Source organism: Dendrobates tinctorius, unplaced genomic scaffold (assembly GCF_039654945.1).
Source record: "Dendrobates tinctorius isolate UK_male_01 unplaced genomic scaffold, ASM3965494v1 ptg000040l, whole genome shotgun sequence".
Taxonomy (NCBI): Eukaryota; Metazoa; Chordata; class Amphibia; order Anura; family Dendrobatidae; genus Dendrobates; species Dendrobates tinctorius.
The window spans coordinates 4,085,518-4,101,316 of NW_027361708.1; the positions used below are offsets into that span (position 1 = coordinate 4,085,518).

Genomic DNA, 15,799 nt, shown 5'->3' on the forward strand with positions numbered 1-15,799 from the left:
AATTGTGAAGGGGATGTCCAAGTGATGGACAACCCCTTTAATTCCTTGTTCTATGACATATTCTTGTTGTTCAATGTGTGGTGCTACTGTTCAAACCGTATTCTTTTATAAAACTTCTTAACAGTGGTTGTTGTTGTCCTTTTTGGTGAAATATTTTTGCCTCTTACTTGCTCGTTTAGGCCCTATTAGTCTCCCCCATGTTGTCTTTATCCACTATTGTGCATTTCTTCTCATACACTATTATTTTTTTCATTATGAAAATAATGACATCATTCTTATAGATTCCTGCACATATTGTCTTTTGGTATTCTCCTTAGAGTATGCAGTAGAGTATGAGTAAAATAGTTTCATGACTTTTCTATTGAAAAGTTGACCCCTGACAAAACTATTGTTTAAATTTCCTGATGCTTTCCCTTCTAAAAAAATCTGTCAATTCATCATAAAAAACATTATTGCTCCTGCTAGTTATCATAATACCTGCTGTGACTTAGTGAACTTTTATCAGTTTCCTTAGTTATGCAAGGAATGATTGCAACACTCTTGTAACATCTGTGAAAGTCCAGCGTTTGCAGATAGCATAATCCTAAGGATGTTTTGCAACCAAATTTTCCGCAAAAAAAGTTCACAAAGACATGCATTGCATCTAGATATCTGCATATAAAAAGGGTCCAAGTTACAGTGCATAGTTTGTCCTTAATCTGAAAGCACAAGACACCAATATTACATGCATCCACTACACAGAATTCTCACTAAGGTAAGCTATTTTTTCTGTTAGCCTCTCATTATGCATGTATAAAAAGGCAGTGATCCAGACATTAGCCATTTTATAGGGTAGAACAAGGTTCATTTTTTCAAAAAAGTGCACTGAATTATTAGGTAGCTTTAGGCCTCTTTCACACATCAGGTTTTCGCCGTCAGGCGCGATCCGGCGCTTTTGACAGAAACCGGATCCGGCGAAATGCAATGCCGGATCCGGTTCCCCCCCATTGACTTGCATTTGCGCCGGATCGCGCCGGATGGCCATGCGTTTCATCCGGTTTTCGCCGGATCCGGCAATGTGTCGCGATCCGGCGTCTGGAAAAAACGGCTACTGTAACGTTTTTTGTCTCCGGCAAAAAAGCCGGACACGCCGGATCCGGCGCGTCCGGCTTTTTCACACAATGAAAGCCTATGAGCGCCGCAATGCGCCTGATCCGGCGAAAGCCGGATCCGGTGGCCGGATCCGGTTTTTTTGGTCTGACCATGCTCAGTAGCTCTGCCCACTACAACCTGTCAAAGAAGGGCTGTAGGAACATGCTATATATAGTTTTCCAGTAGCCAATCCCGTTCGGAAGGCCACAAGGGTCAATTTTAAAAACCGGATCCGGCGTAATCCGTCGAAAAACAGATAGAAAAACGGATGAACCGGATGAGACGGATCCGGTTTTGTCTGTCAAGAACAAGACGGATCCGGCAGAAAACCGGATCCGGCACATCAGGTTTTACAAAACATTTGCCGGATCCGGCATTCCGGCACGACGCCGGATCGCGCCTGACGCCGAAAACCTGATGTGTGAAAGTAGCCTTATGATGTTACATTGAGATGAATTAATATAGGATATTATATTGTGTTGCACTGAATAAGTGATATTAAAAATAATTTGTCAGTAACTTTATTCCCCTCAAACCACATATACTGTATGGAAATGCAGTTTTATGAAATTTACCATATTTTTCGCTTTATAAGACGCTCCGGATTATAAGACGCACCCCAAATTTTGAGGAGAAAAATAGGAAAAAACATTTTTTTAATAAAATGGTGGTGCTTCTTATAATCCAGGCGTCTTATTGCTTACCACTCTGTCCCCTGGTACTGTCTCCCACTCTGTCCCTGGGGTGCTGTCGCCCAGTCTATCCCCTTCTCTGTCCCCGGGGTGCTGTCGCCCACTCTGTACCTGGTGCTGCCGCCACTGTGCTGGGTCCTCCGGGTGCTGCCGCCACCGCGCTGGGTCCCTCGGGTGCTGCTGCCGCCGGGCTCTGTCCTGTGCTGTGTGGGGGGCTCTGCCGTTCCATCCATGCCTGTGCGGTGGCTTGCTTCCGGGAAAATGGCCGCTGCGCAAGCGCAGATGGAGGTCTCGGCATTGAAATCTCGGGAGATGAGATTTCAGTGCTGAAATCTTATCTCCCGAGATTTCAGTGCCGAGATCTCCATCTGCGCTTGGGCGGCGGCCTTTTTCCAGGAAGCAAGCCACCGCATAGGCATGGAAGGAACGGCAGAGCCCCCCACGCAGGACAGGACAGAGCCCGGCGGCGGCAGGCACCGGGGGACACAGCGTGGCGGCGGCAGCAACCGAGGGACCCAGCGAGGCGGCGGCAGCACTCGGAGGACCCAGCACTGTGGCGGCAAGTAACGGACACCCGCAGCGGCAGCACAATAAAAGTTATGTTTGCATTGTAGGATGCACTCCTATTTTCCCCCCAAATTTGGGGGAAAAAAAGTGCATCTTACAAAGCAAAAAATATGGTAAGTACATTGTCACCTTTAGAGATGAGTGACTTTGCCTTTTTTCGGGTCGAGTCGGGTGTCATGAAACCCGGCTTTTGCAAAAGTCGGGTCAAACGAAATCGGCCGACTATAGGGAAAAGTCGGAGGCCGACTGAAACACGAAACCCAATGCAAGTCAATGGGGAAGCAAAGTCGGCAGGGAGTGGAAGACAGTAAACACACCTACAGTGCCCATTTCAATGGCAAAAACATCAATTCTTATAACTGAAGCTTGTCAATCTTAATTTACTTCCTAATAATAGTTACGCATTGAAAACGGGGTTATTTGGCTAAAGTTGTGGGGGGGTTGGGCTGGCTCCAGGTTTTCGTGTGCCCTAGGCCAAAGAGTGTCAGTGCGCCCCTTTAACACATACCACAACTCATGATGCTCCGATACGCCACAGAAATATAGGTATAGTACAATGACACATACTTCACTGCTTTCATGACATGACTGATCTATTTTAAATTGTACAATAGCTCTAAAAAAGGACAGTATATTACTCCAAACAGTGTTATGGCCACCACATTGTGCGCCATACAGAATAATGAGCCCCATATATTTCTCCATACCAAATAATTAGTCACATATAATGTTCCATACAGTATATGATGAGCTCCACATAATGCTCCATATACAGTGGGGCAAAAAAGTATTTAGTCAGTCAGCAATAGTGCAAGTTCCACCACTTAAAAAGATGAGAGGCGTCTGTAATTTACATCATAGGTAGACCTCAACTATGGGAGACAAACTGAGAAAAAAAAATCCAGAAAATCACATTGTCTGTTTATTTTTTTCATTTTATTTGCATATTATGGTGGAAAATAAGTATTTGGTCAGAAACAAAATTTCATCTCAATACTTTGTGATATATCCTTTGTTGGCAATGACAGAGGTCAAACGTTTTCTGTAAGTCTTCACAAGGTTGCCACACACTGTTGTTGGTATGTTGGCCCATTCCTCCATGCAGATCTTCTCTAGAGCAGTGATGTTTTTGGCTTTTCGCTTGGCAACACGGACTTTCAACTCCCTCCAAAGGTTTTCTATAGGGTTGAGATCTGGAGACTGGCTAGGCCACTCCAGGACCTTGAAATGCTTCTTACGAAGCCACTCCTTCGTTGCCCTGGCGGTGTGGTTTGGATTATTGTCATGTTGAAAGACCCAGCCACGTTTCATCTTCAATGCCCTTGCTGATGGAAGGAGGTTTGCACTCAAAATCTCACGATACATGGCCCCATTCATGCTTTCATGTACCCGGATCAGTCGTCCTGGCCCCTTTGCAGAGAAACAGCCCCAAAGCATGATGTTTCCACCACCATGCTTTACAGTAGGTATGGTGTTTGATGGATGCAACTCAGTATTCTTTTTCCTCCAAACACGACAAGTTGTGTTTCTACCAAACAGTTCCAGTTTGGTTTCATCAGACCATAGGACATTCTCCCAAAACTCCTCTGGATCATCCAAATGCTCTCTAGCAAACTTCAGATGGGCCCGGACATGTACAGGCTTAAGCAGTGGGACACGTCTGGCACTGCAGGATCTGAGTCCATGGTGGCGTAGTGTGTTACTTATGGTAGGCCTTGTTACATTGGTCCCAGCTCTCTGCAGTTCATTCACTAGGTCCCCCGCGTGGTTCTGGGATTTTTGCTCACCGTTCTTGTGATCATTCTGACCCCACGGGGTGGGATTTTGCGTGGAGCACCAGATCGAGGGAGATTATCAGTGGTCTTGTATGTCTTCCATTTTCTAATTATTGCTCCCACAGTTGATTTCTTCACTCCAAGCTGGTTGGCTATTGCAGATTCAGTCTTCCCAGCCTGGTGCAGGGCTACAATTTTGTTTCTGGTGTCCTTTGACAGCTCTTTGGTCTTCACCATAGTGGAGTTTGGAGTCAGACTGTTTGAGGGTGTGCACAGGTGTCTTTTTATACTGATAACAAGTTTAAACAGGTGCCATTACTACAGGTATTGAGTGGAGGAAAGAGGAGACTCTTAAAGAAGAAGTTACAGGTCTGTGAGAGCCAGAAATCTTGATTGCTTGTTTCTGACCAAATACTTATTTTCCACCATAATATGCAAATAAAATGAAAAAAAAACAGACAATGTGATTTTCTGGATTTTTTTTTCTCAGTTTGTCTCCCATAGTTGAGGTCTACCTATGATGTAAATTACAGACGCCTCTCATCTTTTTAAGTGGTGGAACTTGCACTATTGCTGACTGACTAAATGCTTTTTTGCCCCACTGTATAATGAGCCCCATTTGTAATGCTCAAGTGTATAATGGGCCGCTTAGATGCTGCTCCAGTGTCTGATCTGCCCCATTTACAATGCTCCAGTTCATGATGGGCCTCATGGATGATGCTCCAGTGTATCATGGGCCCTAATAATGCTCCATATATAATGTGCCCCATTTGTAATGCTCCAGTGTATAATGTGCCGCTTAGATGCTGCTCCAGTGTCTAATCTGCCCCATTTACATTGCTCCAGTACTTGATGGGCCTCATGGATGATGCTCCAGTGTATGATGGGCTCCAATAATGCTCCATATATAATGGCCCCATTTGTAATGCTCCAGTGTATAATGGGCCCCTTATATGCTGCTCCACTGTCTGATCTGCCCCATTTACATTGCTCCAGTACATGATTGGCCCTATTTTTAATTAACTCAGGCATGGTATGTGAAAAGAGCTCCATGGAGTAATCTGAGGTGTGTGCTTCCACATCCTTCACTTTTGGTGTGGGTGAAGGACACAAGGAAAGGGGTTGCTCCTGACCAGAAGCCTGCAGTTACAACTCGGTGCTTGCATTTTTTACAACTTCAGAAGAGGAGGCGATAGAGCTGGAGGATGTTTCAGCAATGTAAGCCACAAACAGTTCCTGATACTCCGGCTATAAAAGCGGTCTACCTACTCCCAGAAAAGGGAGCTTTACAGGCCTTCCAGAGCTACACCATGATGCTGGCTCAACACCTCCTGCCTTAGCTGCTATTGTGTTTTTGGCACTACCACCAGATGCACCACCACCACCATCAGTACCAGGTGGCCCTCCACTGCCCACATCTGCGTCCTCTTCCACCATACTTCCTCATGTTTTGGAAAATGGACCAAAAATACCTGCAGATATATGGTACTGTATCAGAAGCGTACAGCTCTATACAGTCTATGGATAACAGTAAATCTCCGTATATATTTCATGAGGCATACACAGATGCTCACAGGCTCAGTATGGATTACCCAATAAAATAACAAGTTGAAAAAGGGTACAGTATCACCAGATACAAGGTATAAATAGTATAGTGTAAACATTCTGATTCTCCGTATACATTTCAGGAGGCAGACACAAACGCTCTCAGGCCCAGTATGGATTACACAAAAATATGAAAAGCTGTAAATGGGTTATGTAACACAAGTGTACAGCTGTATACAGTGTTGGGGTAATCTTAAAGTTCCAAATATATTGCCGGAGTAACAGACAGACGTTTAATGGCTCATTATGGATTACACCAGAATCTAAATAGCTAAAAAGGTTACTGTATCAGAAGCGTTCTGCTGTATACAGTGTTGGCCAAATTGAAAATATCGGTATATATTTCCGTAGTCACCCTCAGATGCTCACTCAGTTTGGTTTTGACCATAATAAAAAATGTTGTAAAACAGGTCCTGGATAACAAGATAGCAACTATATATTTTTTAGGGTACAATTGAAATCTCCGTATAAATAGTCCCGTAGTCACTCTCAGACATTTACACAGTATGGATTTGACCGTAATGCTAAATGTCGAACAAAGATACTGTACAACAAGATACAAGCTGTATCGAGTATAGTGTAAAAATTTGTTTCTCCGATTCACCGTATATATAGAAGGTGTAACCCACACACGCTCACTCACTATAGATGATGTAGGGAAGGTGGACTGACAGACAAACCAGCCTGTAGTGAGAAGCAGAGGTGTAGCGCAGTGTAGGTGTGAAACCGGTAAGATAAAGAGAAAGGGTGCAGTGTTTTAGCTTGCCCATTAGAGGGCAGTGGAGAGTGTAGGAGTGGGATGGAATAACTGCCATTGGCCAGAGAAACTGTTAGGTGATGGTTGGCGGAGTTACCAGAACTGGAAGTATAAAAGACTGAGGAAAGGTTCTGGAAGAGTCAGTCAGCGAAGGGAGCACAGTAAAGAGGAAGTTCTGCTGAGGAAATAGAGACAGTGGAAAGCCTCCAGAGAGGACTGACAGTTGAGGCGGTCATGGGGGGGTGGCCCAGAGGATGGTAGCCGCAGACGAAGACGGCCTGGGGCTATCAAACGGACGGTGTGCTCAGACTGGTGCAGCGCTGTGGTGGTTGGGCCTAGGCCAGCCACAGTGGAAGAGCCACAGAGGACGCAACGATTATAGTTACAAAGGAAGTGAAAGTACCAGGGCCTGTGTACAGTGAAATGTGAACCGGCTGTGGTGAATTGCTGTTGTCGACAGAAGGATGGGCACTAAAAACGGACCTTTTCAATACAAACTCTGTCTCAGTCTCGTGTTTGTCTGCAGCAAGAAGAGGGTCCCCCCCCACAGTTGGTTATCCTACAGATGATACCTTAAGACAAATTTTTGAAAGAGGGTACTGTATCAGCACATACCAGGTGTGTCCAGTCTAGGGTTAAATTTCCGTCTATACTTCCGGAATCAGACATAGACACTCACAGGCTCACTATGTATTACACCAGAAATAAAAAAGTAGAAAAAGGAAAAGGTACTCATAGCATACACCAGTATACAGTGTTGTGGTACTTTTAAATCTTTGTATATATTTCAATCTCAGTAAGCCAGTCCAGAATCTCCGCTACTGGAAACTACATGGATACAAGTATAGACGCAAAGTCAAGTGTTATCAGAAATTTTGGAATTACTCATCGTGGGAAAACCTCCCGGTCGATGTTGCAGAGGCAATGCAGACCCTCAATTACTGTGTCTGTGGAGAAAGCGAAAAAGGTTCTTTGTGAAGAAGGGATTGCTTTATCGCAGTAGCGTGGATCACATCACCGTTACTCGTCTCCATCAAATTGTGATCACAGGAAGAGATGTACCCATGGCCCTCACTGCCTATCAAGATGTGTCTGGTCATTTTGGAGTGCAAAAGACAGAAGCCACAGGCCGTAGGTGATTCCATTGGATTGGCATGAGAGGAGACATTGAAAAATGGTGACAGGAATATCACACGTCTGTGACTATCACAACTGTGAAAGGTGATCATAAACCACCACTGCATCCGCTTGTAAGTTGACGTCCATTTCAAATGGAAGCCATTGATCATCTGAAGGTAAAGGCCAGCAGGACAGGCCATAGCTACATCTTAACCATCATTGATCAATAAACCAAATTTCTAGTGGCCGTCCCTGTGAAGGATTTAACTGCCCATACTACACAGCGGTGGAGCAGGGAGAGGTAAGTATTGCAACTTGCAAGTGCTGTGGCCATGACCAAGCAGGGGGGGCACAATCGTGGTCGACGGTACTGGCACAGGGCCCTTCATAGTACGCTGGTGTGTCTGACGGCGAGTGTGCCCTCCCACCATCTGAGACACTCTATTGTACTATGAGAGGCCCTGTGCCATTGCTGTCGGCCATCAGTGGGCCCATTCACCTGTTCAGAGCAACGGCACTTGCCCAGGTGCGCCAGGTCTTGACCCCAGCCGTTGGGGGAGGGGTGGGCAGCCCAGTTATGGAGGTTTAAAAATTGGCATATGTTGATGTGTTGGCTGGACATTCAGCTGCTGCAAAGGGCGTAATTGGGCAAGTCCGAGGAAGAGGAGGAAAAAACCGAGGCACTTTTCTGGTAACCTATGTGTCATCAGGGGAAGGTGGGACAAAATCCTTTGAAACCCATGCATGGTTCATTTTAATGAAGGTTAGATCATCAACGTTTTGGGTCGACAGACGGGTCCTTTTTTCTTTCAGGATTGATCCAGCAGCACTGAAGACTTTCAGATAACACACTAGCAGCAGGGCAAGCGAGCTCCTGTAAGGCATATTGTGCCAATTCAGGCCAGGCGTACAGTTTAGAGACCCGATAGTCAAAGGGGAATGACCTGTGAGGGAGAACATCGATATGGGAGGAAAAGTAATTTGTAACCATAGTTGACAACTGTTGCCTCCTGTCACTTTTAATCGATGCAGTATTAGCAGTCGTGTGAGCGGTACTTGAGAAATCATTCCACAACATGGTCATTAAACCCCTGTCTCCAACGCCACTTCTGCTGTGTGCAACACGAGCACCTCTTCCATTGTGCCCACTACGGCTCGTGGGAGAACCAGCACCGCTGCTCTGTGCTGGGAAAGCCTCAAACAAACGGTTTACCAGAGATGCTTGTTTGTTTGCCAATATTACCTCTAGGTTCTCCTGTGGCATGGTGTTGTGTAATTTGCCTTTGTAGCATGGATCGAGTAGTAGTCGTCATCCCTCATCATTTTGGCAATGCGGGGGTCCCTTTATAGGATCCGCAAGGCATAATCGCACATGTGGGCCATTGTTCCAGGTGTCAATGATGCACTGCCCGTGGTGGGTGGAGGAGCAGTTTCTGGCAAATCCACATCCCTACAGTCACGCACAAACACTGTACCTGACGTTGGAATGCCAGCATTTTCTCTTGCCCCCTGAGAAACATCCTGCTGCCCAAAATAATCATCCCCCTCATCCTCATCCTCCTCCTCTTTCTCTTCTTCCTCCACCTCATCCAGGACAGATCCCTGACCAGACAATGGCTAACTGTCATCAAGGCTTCCCTCCTCCTCCTCCTCCGCTGCAGACGCCTGATCCTTAATGTGCATCAAACTTTGCATGAGCAGACGCATAAATGGGATGATCATGCTTATGATGGCGTCGTCTGCGCTTACCAGCCGTGTGCATTTCTCAAAACACTGAAGGACTTTACAGAGGTCTTTCAGCTTTGACCACTGCACATCCGACAATTCCATGTCTTCCCGCAAACTGTCTGCCCGTGTATCCTCCCACAAATGCATTACAGCCTGCCTCTGTTCGCGCAGCCTCTCAACCATGTGCAGGGTGAAGTTCCACCTTGTTGCAACGTCTATGATTAGGCGGTGCTTGGGGAAGTGGAGCAATCGCTGCAGCTTCTGCATGCGACTGGAGTGTATGGCCGAGCAACGGATGTGCGAGCACAGTCTTCGCACCTTATGGAGCAGGGATGTTAACTCCAGATAATTGTTAAGGAAGCACTGCACCACCGGGTTCAAAGTGTGAGCCAGGCAAGGTATGTGTGTGTTTTGCACGGGCTATGGCTGCCACAAAATTACGGCCGTTATCACTGACTACCTTGCCTGCCTCAAGATGTAGACTGCCCAGCCATGACTCTGTTTGTCACTGCAAGTAGTCAGTCGGCCAGTACCTCCACGGTGTGTCTGTTGTCGCCCAAAGACATCATCTTTAACATAGCCTGCTGACGCTTACCACTAACTGTTCGATAGTGGGACACCTCGTGTGCAACACTGGAAGCTGCGGATGGAGTGCTTGTGCGACTGCGCTCTGTGGACGAGCTTTCGCTTCTGGAGGAGGAGGAGGGTCGAACGCATATAGCCAACTGTTGTGAGTTCATTTTCTGGTCCAGTTGTGAGTTCTCCTTCCAGGCTCCCTCTGGTGGTAACAGGAGGTAGTGAGGCTGATTTAATCAGTAGAAATCTGCCACCTGAGAATGAGGATGACGATTGGACCTCAGGAATCTCAAATTGGATTTAAGACAGCCGACGCCCTACTCTGGTGGTGGTGATTCCTTCTGCTTGTCAGGTCTTGGTTCTCAGCTCTGTTCCAGTCATCTAAAGCTAAGTTTCTCTGCTAATGTTCACACTTGATTTTGTTGACGCTTACCACTAGTTGTTAGATAGTGGGACACCTCATGCGCAACACTGGCAGCTGCGGATGTAGTGCTCGTGCGACTGCACTCTGTGGACTAGCTTTCGTTGATAGACGAGGAGGAGCGAAAGCCTACAGCCAACTGTTTCCTATACCGTGGCTAGGCAGCACTGTTCCTCCGCCGCTGTCCCCAGTGGAGCCTGCATCATTAACCCAGTGCGCAGTGATGGACACATAACAGCCCTGGCCATGCCTACTGGTCCATGCATCTGTTGTGAGGTGCACCTTTCCACTCACTAACTGTTTTAGTGCATGGACAATGAGGTCTTTCACATGCCGGTGGAGGGCAGGGATGGCTTTTCGAGAAAAGAAGTGCCGACTGGGTAGGTCATAGCGTGGGACAGCATAGGCCATGAAGTCACGGAAAGCTTTGCTTTCAACCAAACGGTAGGGCATCATCTCTAATGAGATTAGTTTGGCAATGTAGGCGCTCAAACACAGTGTACGCGAATGAGAGGATGAGTACTTTCTTGTCCTACTCAGAGTGTCTGGTGGGGTGAGCTGGACTGGAGAGCTGCATATGGGGGAAGTAGCGGTGGACCAGATGGAGTGAGAGGGGGTTGGTGATGGTATTGGTGGTGATGGCCTAGATTCAGTGTTGTGTTGCAAAACCATTGTGATTCCCTGAGTGCTTTGGCCTTGCGACGACACCTCCACATTTAGTGCTGGTGGTGTGCTTAATGGTGGCGGTGGTCTTACAGTGGGGGTAACGATGAAGCATTGTTGGCTACCTTCAGTTGGAGCAGGTGCACATGTGCTACCTGAGGTTTTGTAGTCCGTCCACGCTTGCAAGTGTATGTTGATTAAATGTCTAAGCATGCAACTGGTATTCAAATTTCTGAGGTGTTTACCTCGGCTAAAGGTCCTTCCACACTTCCTACAGGTAACCTTTGCCTCATCAGTAGGATTTTGGACAAAGAAGTGCCACACTGCACTCTTCCTACTATGGTAAACATTTTCTGGCCTTTCACACTGTGCTAAGTTGACCATCTGGTCAAGCTGTCCTGCTACTCTTTTAGTTTTTCTCCACGTTTTAGGACAGCTACGGACCTGCTAGATAACTGCTGCTGCGATGTCAATGCCTGCTGCGGAACCTTCTCCTTATCTGAACTATTGCCAGCGCCACCCTCCTCCCCCAAAGGATGCCAATCCGGGTCCAGAACTGGGTCATCCATCACCTCCTCTTCAAAGTCATCTGCACCTTCCTCTTTACCTTCCTCTGTGTCACAGTGTAAAGTGGTATAGTATGCGGGAAGGGGAACCTGGTTTTCCTAGTGCTGTGGGTCAATGTACTAGGAGAATCATCTAGCAGTGGCTGTGCATCAGTGCACTCCATGTAAGATTCATCTTGGACTGGGGAATTCAGGATTTGACTGGATAACCCAGGCATGGTATGTGAAAAGAGCTCCTTAGAGTAATCTGAAGTGTGGGCTGCCGCATCCTTAACTTTTGGTGGGGGTGAGGGACACAAGGAAAGAGGTTTTTTATGACCAGAACCCTGCACTGACGACTCCGTGCTTGCAGGTTTCGACCGGAGGTGGTTCCTGACCAGAAGCCTGCACTGACGACTCTGTGCTTGCAGTTTTTGTAACTTCAGAAAAGGAGGCAATAGAGCTGGTGGCTGTTTCGGCAATGTACGCCAAAACCCGTCCCTGATGCTCCGGCTTTAAAAGCAGTTTTCCTACTCCAAGAAAAAGCAACCTTACATGCCTTCTTGGGCCAGAGGATGATGCAGGATCAACACCTCCTGCCTTAGCTGCTATTGTGCTTTTGCCAGAACCAGCCGATGCACCACCACCATCAGTACCAGCTGCGCCCCCCTGCCCACGTCCGTGGCCTCTTCCACCATACTTCCTCATGTTTGGGAAAATGTACCAAAAGTACCAGCAGAGAGATGGTACTGTATGAGGAGCGTCCAGCTGTGTAAGGTGTATTAAACAAATTAAATAAACGTATATATTATGTTAGTCACAGAAGCTCTCACAGTATGTATTTGACCATAATCCAACAAGCAGATATATGGAACTGTATCAGAAGTGTACAGCTGTATACGATTTTTGTGCAACTAACAATCTCTGTATATGTATTTATGGAGTGTCAAACACACACGCTGACTAGGTATAAAAGTGACTGTAATGCGAACGGCAGTATACAATACTGTTGGAGAATCGGACAGCTCTATACGATGTGTGTATGTAAAATTGTCAAGCTCCATGTATTTGTATATGGACTGACACACACTGTCTCTGTCTAGTTTTGACCGTATCAAACAGCAGATGTACGAAACTGTTTGAAAAATGGACAGGACTCTAAGGTGTAGGTCTGGAAAAACGGAAAAACTCCTCGGCTTTTTTTTCCAGAATCACACACAGGTAGCTTCTATTTGTCCGTGCTAGAAGGCGGTACACGGTAGTGTGTCAGGAGCGTTCACCGCTGTACGGTGTGTGTATGGAAAATTGTCAAGCTCCGTGTATTTGTATATGGACTGACACACGCTGTCTCTGTCTAGTTTTGACTGTAATCAAACAGCAGATATACAAAACTGTTTGAAAAACGGACAGGACTCTAAGGTGTAGGTCTGGAAAAATGGAAAAACTCCTCTGCTTTTTTTTCCAGAATCACACACAGGTAGCTTCTATTTGTCCGTGCTAGAAGGCGGTACACGGTAGTGTGTGAGGAGCGTTCACCGCTGTATGGTGTGTGTATGGAAAATTGTCAAGCTCCGTGTATTTGTATATGGACTGACACACGCTGTCTCTGTCTAGTTTTGACTGTAATCAAACAGCAGATATACGAAACTGTTTTAAAAATGGACAGGACTCTAAGGTGTAGGTCTGGAAAAATGGAAAAGCTCCTCGGCTTTTTTTCCAGAGTCACACACAGGTAGCTTCTATTTGTCCGTGCTAGAAGGCGGTGCATGGTAGTGTGTGAGGAGCGTACACCGCTGCACGGTGTGTGTATGCAAAATTGTCAGGCTCCGTGTATTTGTATACGGACAGACACATGCTGTCTCTGTCTAGTTTTGACCATAATCAAACAGCAGATATACGAAACTGTTTGAAAAATGGACACACGACTCTAAGGTGTAGGTCTGGAAAAACGGAAAAACTCCTCGGCTTTTTCTTCCAGAGTCACACCCAGATAGATTCTATTTGTCCGTGATACCAGCTGGTACACGGTAGTGTGTGAGGAGAGTACACCGCTAGATGGTGTCTGTATGAAAATTGTCAAGCTCCGTGTATTTGTATACGGACTGACACACGCTATCTCTGTCTAGTTTTGACCATAATCAAACAGCAGATATACGAAACTGTTTGAAAAACGGACACAACTCTAAGGTGTAGGTCTGGAAAGACAGACAAACTCCTCGGCTTTTTCTTCCAGAGACACATCCAGATAGCTTCTATTTGTCCGTGATACCAGCCGGTACACGGTAGTGTATGAGGAGCGTACACCGCTAGATGGTGTGTGAAAAAATAAATGCTCAGTAACTCACCAGGACAAAATAATAAAATTTGGAGTGCTTTGAAAAAAGCAGTTTGAACAGCAGTGTGCACACAGCAATGCAGCTAGCAGGTAGCCTTAAAAGGCAGCCTAATCACCACCAGCGCTGCTGTACACAACAAAAATCCTCCCCTTTCACTGCACACTAACTGTACAGTGAAAAGCGCTATCAGCAGAAGCAGTTTTTTTTTTTCTTCCCTGCCTAACTCTCTCCCTATTCAGAATCAGCAGCAGCACCTCTCCCTATTGTAAGATCGGCAGAAGTAAGATGGCGGTCGGCGTTCACAGCCTTTTATACCCATTGTGACGCCACACAAAGCCAGCCAATCACTTCAATGCCCTTCTCTAAGATGGTGCTGGCCGCTGCGCATGTCATCACGTTGCCCACAGTGTGCGTCCTCCATCATTGGGTGAGAAAAGGCGCTGAAAGCATCATTTGAAATGCGACTTTGGCGCACTGATCGGCGACCTCATGGCCGTCATCATGCTAGGGTCGGGTTTCAATCCGCGAAACCCGACTTTGGCGAAAGTCGGCGATTTTTGAATCGGACCGACCTGTTTCGCTCAACTCTAGTCACCTTTATATCTTTTTTCTGTTGCTGCTTTCTCAATAATCAGCATCTTAATTCATATACAAATGGGTCAGTAAGTGCTCTCGGAATGTTAGAGCACTTCACAAGCCTCCACCTCCATAGGTTGTTTTTCCAACCAGCAGAAGCCTCTTTTGCATGATTAATAGCTCTTTCTGTGTCTCTCTCTGTCAGGCACCAGGCAAGGAAATCAGATGATGAGCTATTAACCCCTTTCTGACATCAGACGTAATAATCCGTCCCTGTGCCTATATGACCAGGAATGGCTTATTACATTTGAGCAATAGCCTGCACACACAGGGGGTTTCTGACAGCTGATTCTGACCACTGACACCGGTCACTAAGTGCCAGGAATGGTCACAGACCACTCCCGTCACTTTAACCTCCAAAATGCTGCGTTTGAATGAGATCACAGTATTCCGGGAACCAGCAGAGAGCTGACAGCCCTTCTGCCTATGGATCGGAGACCCTGCGTCCAGATCGTTGCCATGGTGACCAGATGTCATCATGAAGACATCCAGGTCACCAGACCTAGAAAACTTGCTGATCATACCCAGTGTATGATGAGCAAGTTTGACTGTCAGTGCAGAGCTGACAGTTTCTACAGCATGGGGTTGATGCTGCATCTCCGTGTTGTAGAAGTGATCAGCCTGCAAAAAATGATTGTCCCATAGTTGGACAAAGTAAAAAATTAGAAAAAAGTAAAAAAAGAAATGTTTTAAATAATTGTAAAAAGCAAAAAATAATAAAAAATCTAAAGATATTGTATCTCTAAATAAATATTTGAATTAAAAAATATATAAACAATGAAAGTACACATATTTGGTATTGCCGCGTCTGCAACGACCCAACATATAAAACTGTCCCACTAGTTAACCCCTTTTGTGAACACCATTAAAAAATAAATAAAAAAACAGACAAAAACAATGCATTATCATCATACTGCCGAACAAAAAGTATTCCACACGCGATAAAAAAAAATGGATATAAACAAACATGGTACCACTGAAAATGTCATCTTGTGCCGCAAAATACAAGCCATGATACAGCTCAATCAGCGGAAAAATGAAAAGTTATAGCTCTAAGAATAAAGAGATGCAAAAATTATTATTTTTTCTATAAAATAGTTTTTACTGTATAAAAACGGCAAAGCATTAAAATAATATATAAATGAGGTGTCGCTGTAATTGTACTGACTCCAAAAATAAAACTGCCTTATCAATTTTATCACACACGGAATGGCATAACTACCCCCCCCCAAAGAAATTCCTGAATTG

General features: G+C 45.7%; 1 protein-coding gene across 1 annotated transcript in view; it reads left to right on the forward strand.

The window, feature by feature from the left end:
- The first annotated feature begins 708 nt into the window (after positions 1 to 708).
- LOC141088650 (uncharacterized) overlaps positions 709 to 15,799 on the forward strand; it is a 51,014-nt gene continuing 35,923 nt past the window's right edge. Inside the window, exon 1 of the mRNA XM_073574794.1 lies at positions 709 to 754. Coding sequence (XP_073430895.1) covers positions 725 to 754 — 30 coding nt within the window. The 5' untranslated portion in view covers positions 709 to 724. The remainder of the gene's footprint in view (positions 755 to 15,799) is intronic.